Below are 18,157 nucleotides of genomic sequence, written 5' to 3'. Positions count from 1 at the left end.
CTCACCGTACCTTGTCTTAGCTGTAGACCCTGACAACAGTTACTGTACATTTATTTCCTTGAGGGCTGGATTAAAGATGATTAACTTGCACTTTTGGCGATTAGTACATGCACCGGCAGACTGGAACCGTTTTAATAAAAATGCTTATTCATTCCTTGTTTTTGCAAGGAAAGAAAAATGCAACTATTTTATTCATTGTCAAAAGTTTGTTCCTGTCAATTGAGTGTAAAAGCGGGAAGCTCGGAGTGAGGACGAATACGTATTCCCTCCCTTTGGGAGACTGCCTCCATTCAACTCTTTAGATCTTGCCACGCATCGACAGAGCTGAGGAAAGTCACGCGCACGTGTGCCTATGAGTACACGCCTAAAATCATATGGTCAGTGTTGTTTGGTGGATCTACTAGTGGATTAGGATCCAGGCTCTGATCCGTGCTGGATGAATTCTTTCCCTCCTCGTGTGTGTTTGAGGCTGTGCTGGTCTAAGCACCACAAGTTTCCCACATTACTAAAGCTTTGTCATGCATTAATATGCAGGTTAACTCCTTATTTAAAGCAGGACAACTGAATTCAATGTGATGCAGCAGGTACAACTATTCGATCAGTTCCTGCCCTGCTTGTACATTCAATCATAATCCTCCCACCAGCTGTGTTGCCATTCCAGTTGCTGTGTCTGGCTTTAATGGTATGTGGGAAGAACATCATTTGGCTTTATCTGAGATCTTTAAAGGAAGGGGTCGTCATTTTTTCAGGTGCATCTTAAAACAACAGTCAGGGGTCCACGAGAACACTGAAAAGAGTCATACTTGCTGTGATCACTCCGCCTTTGCTTACTGGCCATCAGGTGATTGCTTCTTAAAGCCCCTGGATAAAAATGATGGGAACCGAAGTCAACAGTATTTGTTCTGTGCAGTTTTTTTTTTTTTTTTATTGTTTGTTTCTGTGTTGAGTTGCAGTAGGAGGGAAGTAATCACAATAGCATTTAAATACACAGGGTTTGGAGGGATCTCTTAATGGTTTGTGAACAGGGAGGAATTTTTGGAATTTTTCTTGCAAATCAGTCACCATCTCTACTGCATCGTGATGTTTGGGCTGAACTTCAATGTGTTTAAAGCTACAGGTCGTCTTGTAACAACACGTACAATGTGCCCTGATCTGTTCGGCTCTCAAGGCCTGTTCCGGGACAGGGAAAAAAAAAAAACCCAAAAAAATACCAGAATACCAAAATTCAAAACCAGCTCCCACCCAATGAACTGATAGTCCATGTTGAAACGTATGTTTCAACATGACAGTGAATGACTGTGAAAATTGAATAGAATAGAAACTTTATTGCCGAAAAGCCATCATCCATCCCTTTAATATAACTCCTATAAAAACCTCATTAAAACAGCTATCAAGAAATAAGAAGGCGTTTGTTCTACTCTATTACTAAACAACATTGAGATCTCAAATGAATTCCAATACAAAATCCAGCATCCTTTCTGCGTGCACTGTATTTTATTGCTCCTATATTATAGAATTAAAGATTGAGAGCTGTAAAACCTGTGGAAGCAGGTCTGCGCACTCACTCTTCTGAACATCATGTCTTCCCCACAGTATCTGAGCAGTACAATTACGCTAGGATTTGGGCATCTAGCTCTGATGAAGTCAGCTTAGAGCTTTACCTTGTTGGGGATGTGAGAAGAAATGCATTAGCGCATCTCTTCTCCGTGGTGTTTTTAGCACTGAACGATCTAACCAATCAAACCAAAGAGTTTCTTCAGAAAGTCCACAGCTGCTTCGTTTTAGTTTAGATGGTCCTGCCCAATCTCTGCTTACACAATCAGTCTGCACATGAAAATATTACAGGTCACTTATTGAGTTGTGTGCTGAACACAGCTCCCTCATTTCACAACAATAAAAAGACAAATCACCTCGTGTTGACACGTATTGTAAGATGACCGGACCGTTTGAAATTTATTATCCTACTCACCAGGTGTTGCGTTGACTTTCAAGACCCTGTCCCCAGATGGCCTGCTGCTCTGCGCCTTCTCTCCAGGAGATCACGAAGAGTTCTTGGCTATTCAGATGAAAAATGGACGCCCTTACTTTCTGTTTGACCCACAGGTAGGGAAAGTTTTTAATACTTAAAAATGTAAAGACTCGTAATGCTAACAATTCACCTAATGCTAAAACTGAGAAGAGCCAGTGTGGTGACTGCAAGATGGACGGAGGTGTCTTGAGTACCATTAAACAAGTGAAGATATTTGACAACAGGACATAATTTTAATGAGTTTGAAATCCTCTGCTGTCCTTTGTGGCCAACTACCTGTTTTCTTTCACCATTTTGCAAATTCTCCTCATTTGCTTTATTTCACTTACTTTTGTCTTTTACTTTATTGTTTCATTTTACTCCCTTTACTGACTTGTTCACCTTCACATCTTTTCTCTTCTCTCTCTCTCTCTCTCTCTCTCCCTCTTCCTCTCTTCTACTCTTTCTCACAACGTCTCCCATTTTCTCTCTCGCTTTCTCTAATAAATGTGATCTGTAGCCCCTCATTGGTTTCTGTCAGGAACGGGGGGGGGGGGGGGGGGGGGGGGGGGACTTTGAAAGTGTGTCAACGTTTGAATTGGACTGCAATTAACTCATTCCCTGCAGTCACCACGCGTGAATACCAATTGCAAGCTAATTAAGCTTTGCACCCTTGCACAAGTGTGTACACACACACACACACACACACATAGAATTGCTTCCCTTATCCATCCATACAGACACATGTAGAGGGGTTAAAGAGTCAACAACTTCGATGATGAAAGTGATGATGGGAGATGATTACACATACTTCCATGAGGCCACCAACTAATTACACACTTAAAACAAACACACCCACACACATGCACACACACCAACTTTTCTTTCGCATCGTTATCACGTTTCAACACTTGCTATCAATAAAATCTTCATCGAAATGTCACTTTAAGATCTATCTTTCGTCGTATGGACCCTGGTAGATTTGCAGGATTACTATAGTTTTTACATTGTCAGATTTGCTTTTATTGTGATAATACTTTTGGATCAATCCCAATTTCCTTATTTATAGTTACATCTCATCGGCTCATTTTGGTTTCCTATTTATTTAAGCTTCAGTTTTAGTTTTAGTTATTTTAACTGAGGTGAAGACACTGCAACCTTTTAGCACAAAACTTAATTGTACAGTATACAGTTGCTTTTGACTAGCAAAGCCTATCAATACACATAGTGCTAAAAAAAAAGACGGAATATTTGAACTTGAGGCCTGTTGTGAGCCAGCAATTAAAGAAAAAATGTTTTTTATTTTTTCGTCAGTCCTGTGCGTTAACAACACTGACGTTCTGAGTTTCACTTTGCAATTTCAGTGGAAGAAATTGATCGATGCACACAGTCCCTGCAGTGTAAAATTTCAAGTGAAACCAAGTCCACAATTACATTTATTCAAAGTCTGGCCTAAATGCACATCCTGAAATGCGCTATTGCCATTTAAATCTTGTAGGGTTATAGCTACATGCAAATTTGGGACCCTACCAATGAAACAATACAAGGCAACATTTTTGACACATTCTTTCTTTATTATGAAAATGTTTAAAAACCAAAGCTTTTCATTTTAGCATACGACGGTAACGCTGACGTGTACCACTGGTCTTCTCTAACTGGGTTGTTTCCTTTGTTTAGGCCAGTTTGCGGTAATTAACAGTAGGAGTGGTGTCATGGCTTATTAGTGTTCCCCTAGATACATATAGCTGGGTCCATTACTTCCCCCTATTAGCCTGTTGAACTAGCCTAATGGGATTATTGGTGAAGGGGGAGTGGGGGGTGGGGGGGGGGGGTAATTTAGCATAACACAGAAAAATGATATGCTCATAAACATGTGAACATGTGAGCTGCCACACACACACACATCAAAACACATGGCCACTGAAAGACATGCTCTCTGGTAAACAGAGCGCTTATTTCTACATTACACCAAAGTACTGGAATTCAAATTATGCTCAAACTACTGGATGCAGCATAAGTTGTTTGCAGTTCACAGGTGACTAGTGTTTTAGGGAGGTGTCCACAGGCATTATGACGACCTGTACAATTTAAACCAATGAGGTGGCCGGAAAATTCGAACCCCCCCCCCCCCTTCTCATAATGCACCCCAGTCCAACCCCACCACCCACTTTGATATCAGTAATAAACATAGCAGAATTATCCCCTTTTCTGACAGTTTCAACCTAAGAACTGAGAAATTATAACGTGGTAAAAGACGAATTCATTGCAGAGCCTCTTGTGTTGGATTGCACAGGTGGTCCTAATGTTCTGCCTGATCACTGTATGATATGATATAAGAAACAAGCCTCTTAAACTTGAAGTGACTTCCTGATTTCACCACATTAGCATCTCACAAACTGAAGAGCAATCGTGAAATCCAGAGCGGCTGATTTTAAGACAACACAAAGGCTGTGAGATGATGTACACTCAGTACACTTTCAATAGCACATGGTGGAATGAAAAGAGACCAGATAAATCCTTTTTTTAAAGTTAGGGTAACTATTTGGAAGTCACAGTGCTCTTAATGACATGGGTAGAGGGGGGATGGGGCAAATCCATAAGTTTGATATGGACCTGGTAAGAGATGTTAATAAATGATCAGAGTTTAAGTTTCTTCTCATTCACACAGTCTCAGGTTCAGTCTATTGTCTGGCCCAAGCCCCCCTAAATATTAACCCTATAATTGCTGGACAGCTGTGAATATGTCTCAGGGCTTAATACAGAGGGAAACGGAGACAGACAACCATTCACACTCACATTCACGTCTATGGACAATTTGCAGTCACCATGTCTGTTGGAGGAAACTGAGAAGAGAAACCCTATGCAGGGGAAAACACACTGAAGGAGGTTCTGAGATTTGAACCCTAGAAACTGCACCACTGCCTAAGTCGGCAGTATGTTAGAGTGTAATACAGTCACAAGAATAAAAGGCAGCCACCTTCATCGTGCGGGTGTGTGTGTGCGTGCGTGTAAATATGTGGTTCTACAGCTGCTATATAAGCGGAGCATTTACCAGAAGAGACAAACCACTTCATACCCCGTCCATAAGAGACAGCTTTTATACACACACAGACACATTTAGTAGAGGGCTGCCAAGTATAGCTGGGAAGGCAACAATGCACTTTGGATAAGTGCTGTTTTTTTAAGGGTTGAGTGGGATGGGACTCATTCAAGTGCTGCACCTCATGCTCCTTCATCAAGTGAGTTTTGTTTTTCATCAAGCTGCCTCACGCTTTACACACATAGAAGGCTATGTAACTGCAGACCGAAGTGTCCTTGCTGACCCCTGCTCCCCACAGCCTTAAAGCCTCCAGGAGGTATTAATGTTGTGGCTGCCTGGTGTCTGTCGCGTGACTAAATCGAAGAGACTTTCTTGCAGTCATCCATCTAACGCTGGGCTCTAGCACTTTATGATCAGGTTGCCCCTTAACTCGAGCTTCTCGCTTGTTGATTTGCCTTTGTCAACAAATCCCCTTCGGCAATTATATTTCAAAATGCCTTGCTCAAGGGCTCCTCAGTAGTAGTTTCTGACAGACCTCTGTATAAGTTGCCAGTTTCCAAGCAGTGTGTGTGTGTGTGTGTGTGTGTGTCAGAGGGAGACACAAAGTCCTCATGTGTTGTCTTGTTCTGTGTCTTGTTAAGTAGAGCTGTCTGCTAGTAAAGATGTCAGATGCTGATATACACAGGCATTCATACATTTATTGATCTCATCATGAAATCTTCATCACTGTGTGTGTGTGTGTGTGTGTCTGTTTGTGTCGGCGTGCATGTTTCCTTTACTCGTGTTTTACTACATTAGTCTTCGCCTACTTGCTAAAAGTTGATCACAGCAGTGATGTCACACTTACAGTAATAGGCAGCAAAAAGCCTTGTAACAACACTTTGATGATTATATGTGCATTTTCATATCCTGGTGGGGGGGGTGGGGGGGGGGGTTACATAATGTATGTCAACAGCTTTTAATGTATTTCAAGGTGCGAACAAGGTAATTTAAAATTAGCAGTTAAACAGTGTTCGATTGCACAGTAACAGTTGCAAACCCTGTGGTCAGAGTGAGGAAACGTGTAAGTCGTTTGGTTGTCTTCGCGTCATTTATGCATTTTGTGTGTGTGTGTGTATTTAGGGCTCTGCAGTGGCTGTGAGTGCACAGGGTGATGGAGGGCGCAGCTACAATGATGGACAATGGCACAGCATTGTAGCAACAAGGCGACGGGACGTGGGAACGATCGTTGTAGACAGTCAGCACAGAGGTAACTCTTATCATAGTCACACTGATCACCGTGCGTTCTGCTCTGAGTGTGTAAATCTTTACGTGTAAGAATGTGCATGTTTGTCCTTGTGGCTAAATGCTGTGATCTTAGATTCACGTGGATCCTCCTTTTGCTTTGCCCCATTACATGTATGCGTCACCCTCCTATCAACCCTCCTACCTCCACCACCACCACCAGGAAGTGCAGCAGCTTCCAGCAGCAGCACGATTATTGGTGAGAACACGGGGGTGTTCATCGGAGGGATGCCTGAAGACTTTCATCTCCTAAGAAAAGATTCAGGTAAGCACCTCTCAACACCAGTCACAGTCAACACCGCTAAACCAGCTTCTTGTCTTTCTACAAACTGTCATCATGCTTCAAATTGTTTTGAAGGAAGGATTGGAAACCTTTAAAAAAAGCTTCTCATCTTTTATTCTGTCTGCCTAGGTGATGCTCAGCTGGTGCAGCAGGGTTTCTCTGGGTGCCTCAGAGACATAAGTTTTAAGATGGCGGACAGCCCCACGGAGGATTGGAAGCCTCTGGACTGGGAAAAGGCCATAAAGAAGGTGGCGGTGTACGAGAGCTGGGAGGGATGCCCTGTTCAGACACAAAATGGAGCTCATTTTCTTGGTCATGGTAGGATCCAATACGAGTTCGTTTATTAAAATAAAGCAGTTTGATTGCTTTTTTTCTTTCGCGTCCTCGAGCATGGCTAACGTTACCGTGCGTTACACCGTAACACATGTTGGTATGCAGGCGATTAGCGGCACACAAAGCTGTGTTCAGGTACAACTTTAAATGAAACCCCATCCCTGATACGCCGACAACAGTGTAAATCTTAATAAGATGCTTGCTGCAAATGTTGGTGGTAATGAGGTTGTTGTTTCATGTTGATAAATATGGTGATGATAAGCTAATTGGCCCCTGTGTGAAAGATCAGGTTAATCATTCTAATATCCTCCATGATGATGCTTTGGAAAAGGTTCTGCTCCTTCAATGTTTTTCTCCGTCTGAAAGTAGGATGAAAATACTATGAAGCGTTGACCTAAACATTGAACTCGCGTGTATTTGGGGGGTTGGGGGTGGGGTACAGACATTGGCAGTCATTTCCCCAATTCTTTCAGGTTACTTGGAACTGAGCAGAGGCGTATTCAGAGGAGGACGTGACTTTGACATTTCTATGGATTTCCGAACCGACCAGCTCAACGCACTTTTGCTCTTCACGTACAACACACAGACTGAAGACTACATGCTGGTAGTGTGCAGAAACACACTATGGGAAAAAAAAATAATAATAAAATTGTGAAGAGGTGTTAGTGTGTGACATTGCTTATGGTGTGTGTGTGTGTGTGTTTAGGTGGAGCTGGAGGCTGGTCTCCTGTCCTTCATTCTGGTGTCTGACGGGCATGTGACTGAACTCAGCATGTGGGTCGGCCTCAGCTACTGCGATGGAGACTGGAAACAGTTTTCACTGGTGAAACGCGGCTCACTCATCTCTGCTGCCGTCAATGACTGGGCAGAGGAGACAAGCGGAGTGGGAGGACCCGTGGAACTAAGAGTTGATTCTCCCTTTTATTTGGGGGGCGTGCCCGCGGGGCTCGTACATCCGGCTTTGCACGGCCGAAGTCACAAGCACGGTGGGATGAACAGAAAAACAGTTCACACATTTTAACTGTAGCTTGTCTCCTTTTCTGTTTAGTGAGAACAGCAATGAGGTTTTCAGAAAGATGAACCCCTCTCACTTCTCTCACCTCCTCAGTTTATCTCCTTTCTTTTCTTCGGCTCTTTCTCCTCCCCTTTTTCACAGGCTTTGGCGGTTGCATAAGAGGTCTCACCGTGCGGAGTGATGAAACAAACCCTCCCGTCCGTCAAAGTGTTAATCTCTCTGCCGCCTCCCGCCGTTCTGTTAGAGTCTACTTAGACGGCTGTCCCATCGGTGAAAGCCGGTACCACTGCAGAGGAAATGATTCAGTGTTGGTGTATAGTGGGAGAAAGACACAAGCAAACGACGATGGTCTACAGCCCTTCACTGGTAATGACGCACAGTATAAGTATACAGAACTACATTGTCACCTAAAAACAAGGTGTGGGACTGAATATCTTTGTAAGAAATTACAGTCACAGGACATAAAACAAGCCCTTGCTTACCCATCTCAATTGGCAGCATAATAATAAATAACAATGAAAAAGGAACAGCCTCTAGTCTTTTCAGTCACTTCCAGTACTCAGCTTGTGTCCTTGAATAGTTGCATGAAGACACATTTTTAACAGGTTCTGTGTTTATGACTGGTCTTATCCTCCAGCTATAGTAAATTAATGTATGTATATATATATATTCAACTTTTAAGATGTATATCTTCTCTTAACGTGTGCAAACACACACACCTTTCCAGAGTATTTGTACAGGTTTGTGGCCTTGGCGGAAGGAGGTTGGGCGGCAGGACCATGGCAAAGAGGACGTACCCGAGGCAAAGGTGAGAACTTCTCTGATTCAAGATTCAAGATTCAACAACTGTAATTGTGTTGCCTTGTTACAGTTGCTCCCCCCGTGAAAATAGAAAGAAAGGAAAAGAACTTCCACCCAACCAAGACCAATAAAAAAGTACAAACTACTGTATTGTCCAGGATTTTAGAGGAGTTTGGACAACATTCACCACTCAGCCACATCATGCCCCAGCTCCTGCCCCAGAACAGAACCAGCCCTGCTAAGGGGCTGTCCTTGACCCAGGGCCTTGTACACAGGTAGAAGGTGGATCTCCCCCCTGGTCTGACGATCCACATACTGTGTGAGGGTTGGGAGGGTCTCGGAGAGGGTCGCATGATTAAAGTCACCTGAGACCATAAAGCACGCAGTAAACTCGTGCACCTTGTTCTCCAGAAACCTCCCGCTGCCCCTAATCAGAACTTTTCACCAGCTCTGCGACCTCTCGCTGTTTTTCTCTTTATTTCGTCCGGGATGTTTAAAGTCCGAACAGAACCTAAATCCACGCTGCCGTTGTTCCCGACTGTAAACAAATAACTGGCTCTAGCTGTTGCTGGCTGGTCACAGCTTGAAGCAGAAAAAGTTCAGTGGTGCTAAAAAGTCCCTCGAGCCGCATGATGACGGAGGGCAAGCTTTACCCAGCAAACTGGATAGTTCACTATACTAAAATACTACACTACAAATATGAAAAAGGAAGAATCATTTAAAAGAAAAGGAGGCTGCGCTGATCAGCTCTCTGTCCGCTGTGTTGGTGACTGTATTTAAAATCAGATCAACATGTTTTTTACCCGGATGTGATGGTTATACTGTGTCAAAGTCTTATGAGGACAGTTGCATTGTAGAGGCACTGTACACACCACCTGCTTTATTTACTAAACCCCAAAATGTGGGATTTTACCCTGATTAACTGAAACTTTATTCTTTGGCATGTTAAACGAGGAGGAAATCTTCCGTCTGGTTCCCTTTGTTCTGAACGGATTTGGATGTAAAAACACTACTATATCATACAGTTTATAAGACTCAAGCACAAGCTAGTCATATTACCCATGTCTGACCGGATGAGAGATTGATAAGGGACACTATGAGGGGCATCCAAGTAAAAGGATGTTAACCCATAACGGCCCTCGTGGTCTCCTGTGTAATATAAAGCTGCTCGTTAGTAGCGAACGATACACTGTCTCCGTACACGCTGCCATGGCCAGAGAGAGGAATAAAAGAGACAAAATGCAGGGAACATTAGGAATTGAGAGCAAAAGAAGATGATGGGGGACAAGGTCTGACAGGAAATGTGGAAGGTGTCAAGAAGTTGGAGGAAAGATGAGGATGGGCAGTAAGGGAAGGGTGGGGCGAGAGGAGGAAAGATGGGAGGAAAGAACTGGAGAGGGGATGTGAGAGGACGACGGACAAAAACCAAGAAGGCCTCAGCAGATTTTATTGAGGTAGCTTGTTAATACTGAGCGCTTTTTACCTTCATACGCTGCTGCTTACACTCTTATGCAAAACCAAAGAAAGATAGACGCAGCATAAGCTTGAAGGTACTTGTTAGCAGTTGGATTGGCTGTTTATAATTGATGGTCTGATCTGCTAATGTCTAATTTCGTTGTCTTTTTTTTGTGTGTTTTTTTTTTTTGCAATGACATTCAAAATCCTTTGGGGCTAAATCCAGCTTAAATTACAGAGGAGGGGCACAGGTGTACAGTAGAGGAAGGAAGAAGGATGAAGGGAGACGTAAAATGAAGTTGGTTGTGGGGCAGGGAGACAGAGATAAAAGCAGATGGACCATCCTGAACTACTGAGGGTGTCGGAGAGAAAGAAAGCAGGGGAGTGCTATCGAGAAGGAGGGAGGCTGATTGCTGTGAAATATAGCCCAGAATGAATGGCTGGCTGTATTAAATCAGCGCTGAAAAAGTTACTACTCTCATAAATACTATTTATGCTAATGGTGAGCTATGATTTACTGGGCCTATTACAACACAGAGCGATGGGAGGGAGGCTTTTCCTTTAGCCTCATGTGTTCCCAACATGTTTTAGTTGCACTTTATTTGTTTTATGGATTTATTTTTCCTGACCCAATTTCTGCTGTTTAGATTTCTTCCCTTGGCTTTTTGTTGTTGTTGTTGTTGTTGTTGTTGTTTTTAATCGTTTGATTTTCTCCTTTGCTTTACTATGTTTAAACAGTTGAATTACTCTCATCTGGACTCATTGTGCTCTTCTCTCTAGTGCCGACATCTTTACCGCCTCCTACCAATGTGCGGAGCTTGAATGGCTACAGTGTCAAGGTGAGCTGGACGCCGCCCGCCGGCGACTTCAGAGGGCTGATTGACAGATACGAGTTGAAGGCCTACAACAGAGACCATCCAAAGGAAGTCCCTGTCAAAGCCTCGTACCTGGCTAATGGAAGTTTCACGGGTAAAGCGCACACAAAGCTTTTACAGTTTAGTCTAAATACATTCATTCTATACATTGGCTCCAGATGTTTGAGGCGTGCAGCTCCGCTTAGGGCAACATTGGTGTGTAGGAGAGATGCTGAGTCGGGCAAAACTTTAGCAACAAACAAAACAATTATCCTCAAATGAAAGAATTGATTTCCTTTTATTAAACATGGAATTTAACTTGTATCCGCTGTCCGGTTTAACTTGTTGGAGCTGGTTTCCTGCCGCCGTCTTGTGAGACCTGTGAGCTCGTTTGGACCCGTCGTGACTTTACATTCACGCTGCCTATTTCTATTACTTCCCGCCTCTGATGCCAACACACACACACACAGACACACACACTGTCCCACGCTACCCTTTTTAATGTCTACTTGGCAAGTCCCCAGCATTAGGAGACTGTGTCTCCATTTGGAACAAGACACTCAGGACTACCCCAATGATGTCATATCCTGGCATTGCTCCTTCTCTTTCTCTCTGTTGCTCACTTTTCGATCTTTCCTCACTTCATCTTTTATGATGATGATGATGTCTGCGTCCGCTGCTGCTATTCGTCCCTCCTCTCATCCACTCTGCCATGTCTCCAGGCAAATATGAAGATGAGCTCTCTGTCTCTGTCTTTCTCTGGGTCTCTCATGCCGCTCCCCCGTTCCCTCCCTCTCTCTTTGCCAGACATTAAGTCCACCGTGATAAGGCTCCTTGTTAATTTATGATGGCCTCGACACCTGACTGCAGAATTACACCAATGGCTAAAAAACACAGAAAGCAAATGAGGGTGTAATGGCAGCGGAGTGGGGCCCTGGCCTCTAATTGAATTAAAAGACAGAGAGAGAGAGAGAACTAAAGGCAGAAATGGAGAGGGAGAAATAAAAGACAAGTACAGAGCGACTGGACACAGAGGCTGAGGAGATTTGGAAGTGTGGGGGGGGGGGACGCCAAAGAGTTATTTAGCAAACACGGAAAGGACTGGAGAGTGCCGAGACGGCTGGGACAAAAAAACATCAGAAAGAGACGACTGAAGCTTCACAATGAGATCGGACTTTGCCAAACGCAGTAAATTTGCTTAGCAACAGTGGTAACACAGAAACAAGTAAAGCATTTAAATTGCTCCGTTGATGCAGTAATATCGGGTCTGGACACTCACTCAGAGGAGACAGTAAAAGGCATTTACCCAATAAGACAAGGTTGGCATAAAGTAGCGTAGTAAAAGGGACAGGTCAAATATTTTGAAGGATGTATTGTATTAGCAGTCAAATGCCTTGAACGCGTGTTATAAACGTCCATACTAATGTGCAACTGAAGCTTGACAAGTGTGTTAGCAGAATCAAGTGGCCGTCTCCAAAGGTGTTGTCTGCCCATTCTTTCCTCCTCTGTAGGTGTGTTGTCAGGCCTCACGCCGTCCACGCGATACGTGGTCACGGTTAGTGCCTGTAGTCCTATTGGCTGCACTGAGAGTCTTCATAGCGACGGTGGTGATGATAATGATTTGAGATCGAGCCTCACAACCCCGGAGGAAGGTAAGGCCGTAAAACCCATCCATACACCATTAACATAACTTCTCTCTTTCTTTGCCTTGTACCAGTGACATTAATTTGTGACAGTTTCTGCCGCTGGACACACACACAGACACACTTTTAAACAAGCTCAGTCTTTGTCCAAACACATCCTATCTCTTCAGTGACAGAGATTTTAAGCCGTCAAGAGGCAAGATAAGAAAGCCGGATAAGTCAGAATGGAAAAAACTGGAGCAAAGGGAAGGGAGAAGAAGAAGATGTAAGATGGCTGGATAGGGCCCGGAAACATAAACGCTGAAACAATGAATCACTGCAAGTGAGTGAGAAGCAGCTAGTACGGAAGCTAAGAGGAGGAAAAGAGATCTCCCTTCATATGTTAGTGGCTGCATTAATCTGCGTTGGACTAACTGGCCTTGTTGGGGAGATAATGTGACGGCAGGGGTCAGTGCAGAGACGGCAAAAATCAATCTGAAGTAAAAGAAGAAAAAAAAACAGATTACTGTATTGATTCTCACTGAGCACAGACCGAAGACCCTGATCCATGTTAGGAAGAGAAAGAAGTTATTTAGAACCCTCTTGTCCTTTAAAGGCAATTTTTCAAACACACACAAACACAGTGTTAGAAGTTAAAGTTGCCATAGTTTATTATACTAATAATATTTTAATGTTGATAGTTTGCTGTATCTTATCATCGTTATTAGGTTAGTTTTTCAATACCTACATTAAATTTAATTATGACATAGGATTGGAAAAACGTGTCACTTGCTTCCATATCAATGATAACAAATATTTTCTTTCATCTTCAGCTCCACTTGCCGTCTCTCACCCAGCTGCAGTCTCCTCTCCCTCAGCTCTCTGTGTGACCTGGGAACCTCCAGCCAGGTATTAGACAGCACCCAGTATTAACTTCCGTCTACCTTCTGGGGGAAAAAAAAACTGCTCTATGATGTTTGCATATTGTTTTTTAGGTGCAATTTGACATTTGCTACATTTACGATGTAGACTGAGGACAGCTTTGTCTCTCTCACCTGGAAGCGTGACACGGATCTGAAATACTGTTAAATATAGTGATAAAAAATAAAATCAGAACAGAACCCTGATTTTCCTCTTGTTGTTCTTCAAATGATAGACCCAATGGAAGAATTACAGAGTACCTCCTCTATCACAACGACCAAATGGTCTACAGGGGCAAAGAAAGACAACACAACATCACTGGTAAATAAGCGTGAGTGTGTGTCTGTGTGCGTGCTGCAGCGTTGCTGTGACTGTGGAGGGATGAGGCCTTGGTGTAAAGAGAAGGCAAAGACGGAAGAAAAGCGAAATGGAGTGGGGGGATTAGCATTTGAAAGAGAAAAGAGCATCTCAGTCCTTACCGAGGGAATAGCACTTTGAAAAAGATCGCTAAACACACACACACACAGGCGAAAATGAGGCGCCAGAGAAACAAAGAAACACTAAACATTAGCGCACATGCATACGCACAATTTGCTTTGAAAGCTTTCAGTAAAGACAGTTAGAAAAAGGTATGAAACACATGTTACACCACGGAGACTAAAGTCCTGCACCATGATGCAAATAGACACAGAAACTGAAACTCGGAAACACACACACACACACACACACACACACTCAATAGAACACGTGCAGACATACAGTACGCAGGGACTCGCATACACAGGAGAGTAACATAAATGGCATTTTATGTGAGCAGAATAGATTAAAGCTCACTTTGATTTTACACACACACACACACACGCGGCCAGAGAAACAAATCACATTGCATTGTATGTGTGTGTCTTTGTAAGTTAATGAATGCATGAGAGCACGTATCATCCATGCTGGGTTAATAATTCCAAGTGTCTGATGTTCACAGTGATTGGAAGGATTACGGACGTAGTAATTATGCTCTATGTGCAAGACTAGACTGTGTTACTGAGACTGGAATTGCAGCAGTGGGACAGATGGAGAATCGTTTTGTGGCAGTGACAAATATAGCCACTGAAAGAGAACCAACAATGATGAAACTCAGCTAAAAGCAGAGAGAGTTGAGTGGGCACGGTGAATTTAGGACTAAATCCCCTCCCACTATATTAAATTAACTATTACTCCCTGTCTGTCGCTGCCTCGGCGCGTGTGTTTCTGTTTCAGGTCTTGCCGCGTACTCCAGCCACGTCGTGATTCTGAGCGCGTGCACATCTGCGGGATGCACAAACAGTTCACAAGCTACACTGCTGACCTCCCAGCTTCCTCCTGGGCCTCTACTAGCACCAAATCTTACCCTGCTAGACTCACGGACTATTCTGGTGGAGTAAGTACACAAACACGCCCTCACAGACATCTCATCGGTTCATAATTAAAGTTGCAAATGTACGATAGAAAACGGCAATATGGCAATATAATATACATGCAGTGCCTGGACACAATGCATGCAAATATGTCAAAGTTCGTTAAAGCAGCCCTCATGTGAGTGTAACAGTTAGTTTTAGCGATGCACTTATCCACAGACGAGTGTTACTGCAAAGAGTCGGGTGAAAATAAAAGCAAGTTATCGTATACAGTATCATATTATTTGTGATGTGTATGTTGTTTCTATGCGAAATACACAAAAGGAGAGAGAGAGAGAACCCGTGACCTTTTGCAGATGCGTTTGCGAATGCAGAATATTTTCCTGCACTTGACCTTTCACCTGTGAAGGGCGCGTGCAGAGGAAGAGTTTTTTTTCCATCAGGTTCATGTGCAAATGTTCCCTTGTTTACGTGTGTGTGTGTGTGTACACTAGAGTCAATCTGTGTGAAAGCCATTAGTGTCCTGACTGTCACTTACTGTGGGACTCACTGCAGGAGGGCACAGCACACACACACACACACACACACACACTGAAGGTACACAGTGTCTGGGAGTTTGTGTGGTAACAATATGATGATCTTGGTCTTGATTTACTTGGGTTAGCAGAGTGCGTCCACCCATACACACATACAGCACATGTGTAGTGATACACAGTACAGTCAGCACTGTTGGCTCAGGCTGATTCATGCATCACCAATTTAATTTCTTATTCACTTAATATTAGAGTTTATCCTAAACTGGATGTTTTTCAGGCAATGACTCATGGCAATAAGAATATTTAGTCTTTTTAAATGGTTTACAAAGGAACCAACTTTTTTATCCATAGCATATAGACAGTTGAAAGCATGAAAAATTACTAGGTATAATTGTTCGTGAGAGCGCTGCAGGCTTTCAAGCGTGGAAATGTATCATACTCTGAACCTTAAAACTGTTTTCCAGCCAGATATTCACCGGGTGTGGGAAGGCTGCATATTGCCTTGTTAGCACATTGGTAATAGGCAAAGGGTGAGAGATCATACTTGGTCAATACCTCTCTATTATGTCTGTGAGAAATGCTGAGAAAGACGGACAGAACAGCTGTGAAAAACTCCGAAGCCTTTACAAAATGGACCAGGGAGAAAAGGGGGGGGGGGGGGGGGAATGATAAATTGTGAAGGGAAATGTAAGAAATGTTTTTAAAAAAAAAAAAAAAAGTGTGAGAGCATGTATGAGAAAGAGAGTCGGGGTGAGAGACTGTGAGAAAGGTTAAGTGAGGCTGCAGGATGTGAACAAAACAATATCAGCAGATTTATTCCCTGCTCTCACATAACACTACCTGACACTAACACATTCCTACACAGTCACTAAGCATTATGATGGAACCTGGTGGTTCACGTGACGAGATGCTAGAACCATCCAAACTAAAACAAATGCTAATAATTGTGAAGTTATTTTGTGAAGTTCTATTATAATGTGGTCTTAGTTATTCTTTGATTGCACCAGTGCAGCTGTGACGAGAGAGCGGGAATGTGCCATAGACGGGAGGACGCTTTATGCACTGCGACGCAGAACTTGAACCCACTGCATCTCAGGTGCACGATTATGAATTGAACATCCTGAACTTATTTCGTTGCACTATTCTGAAAGCAGCGGTTTTTCTAAAACCATTACGGAAGTGAATTATGATACAGATTATTACAACTCCCCTTTTGATTTAGTTTTTCAAAAGTGGACATACATCACCCTGCCAATCGAAAGCATATAAATCTCCTAATAAATGTGACAGATTAGCCACAGTGGCTAATTGTGTGCTAACACCACGCTCATCAGTCATTCAAAAAATGGCTTTTAATGGGAGGAACCAAGAAAGGAATTAATCACATTTGAAAGTGGCCTCCCCGTGCTACAACGCCAGGAGGGCTCAGCTACTCTCTGGGATTTCTAGGAATTGCAGGACTATTTATGAAGATATGTTTTGGTGCTCCTTGATTTATTAATTATGTGGTGTGGATTCCAAAAAAGCCACATACAGATACTTTGAAAATGAAAAGTGTATGTGATGTGATCCCACTTATGAACAGTGCTGTACGGCACTGCAGTTTACAGAGACGGAATGAAATTAAATAGTCTTAACCCCAATTCTCTCATGGCTCCAAAACCTTTCACGTTAAATAATTTAATCATAGCTTTAATCTCTCTCCATCAATGTCAACAGACACAAGCCGTTCCCATAATCTTTTATTATAATATGTAGAAACAGTGGTGCAATAATAATTTGGCTTTTGTGAAGCACTCAGAAATCTCTGATGGGAGTTTATTGTTCACATTACACACTATGCTAAGTTTGCTGAGGTTCATGTTTCTCTGTCTTTTAGCTTCTGAAATGGGCAGTCGGCCTGTTCCGATCTACAAATCCTCTTTCTTGTCCTCTCCCCCTCTCTCTGCTGGGGACGACCTTCCAGTTCTAAATATAGAAAAGGAGACACCTCTGTCTGACAAAGGAAACTGTGTGTGTACAGTACACTGTGTGTGTGTGTGTGTGTGTGTGTGTGTGTGTAAGAAACCTTAGCTCAGCACTGTGTTTCCATCTACTTGCAGATGGAAAAACAGTGATAAAGGCACACACACATGCACACACACACACACACACACACACGCTAACATACACAGGCAGATGCTTAAAAGAGCAATCTAGTCCAGCAATTGAAAGAAAGACCAGGACTATTAAAATGTTTGTTGAGTCTTTGTAACACTCCTGTCTTAATCTTTCGTAGTCTTTCAGTGTCAATACTGCAAAATACAATAACTAAACTAATTCCACCAATGAAAATCAAGCACTACTCCTACTATCTGAAAATGCCCATGTCCACTAAATACAAGTTCTTTTTTAGTTATATATTAGTATATAAATAAATATAAATTAAACACGTGTGTGTCTGTTTTACTATTGCCACTTTATTAGGTCCACCAGAAATATCTACCAGTTACACGGCAGCGACTCAGTGCACTCAGGGCATGTAGACATGGTCAAGACGATCTGCTGAAGTTCAAACCAGGCATCAGAAGAGGGAAGAAAGGTCATTTAAGTGTCTTGTGAATGTGGCAGATTT

General features: G+C 42.9%; 1 protein-coding gene across 1 annotated transcript in view; it reads left to right on the top strand.

Annotated features, from left to right (window-relative positions):
• The window catches only part of ush2a (Usher syndrome 2A (autosomal recessive, mild)), a 190,351-nt gene that overhangs the window by 67,493 nt on the left and 104,701 nt on the right, over positions 1-18,157 (top strand). The window contains exons 29-41 of the mRNA XM_067488984.1: positions 1,973-2,103; positions 6,171-6,297; positions 6,496-6,597; positions 6,745-6,933; positions 7,422-7,552; positions 7,655-7,934; positions 8,105-8,329; positions 8,691-8,771; positions 11,000-11,188; positions 12,585-12,725; positions 13,529-13,604; positions 13,852-13,937; positions 14,871-15,030. Coding sequence (XP_067345085.1) covers positions 1,973-2,103; positions 6,171-6,297; positions 6,496-6,597; positions 6,745-6,933; positions 7,422-7,552; positions 7,655-7,934; positions 8,105-8,329; positions 8,691-8,771; positions 11,000-11,188; positions 12,585-12,725; positions 13,529-13,604; positions 13,852-13,937; positions 14,871-15,030 — 1,918 coding nt within the window. The remainder of the gene's footprint in view (positions 1-1,972; positions 2,104-6,170; positions 6,298-6,495; positions 6,598-6,744; positions 6,934-7,421; positions 7,553-7,654; positions 7,935-8,104; positions 8,330-8,690; positions 8,772-10,999; positions 11,189-12,584; positions 12,726-13,528; positions 13,605-13,851; positions 13,938-14,870; positions 15,031-18,157) is intronic.

The sequence above is a fragment of the Channa argus genome, chromosome 2 (genome assembly GCF_033026475.1).
Source record: "Channa argus isolate prfri chromosome 2, Channa argus male v1.0, whole genome shotgun sequence".
NCBI lineage: Eukaryota > Metazoa > Chordata > Actinopteri > Anabantiformes > Channidae > Channa > Channa argus.
This window is presented reverse-complemented; position numbering and strand designations above follow the sequence as displayed.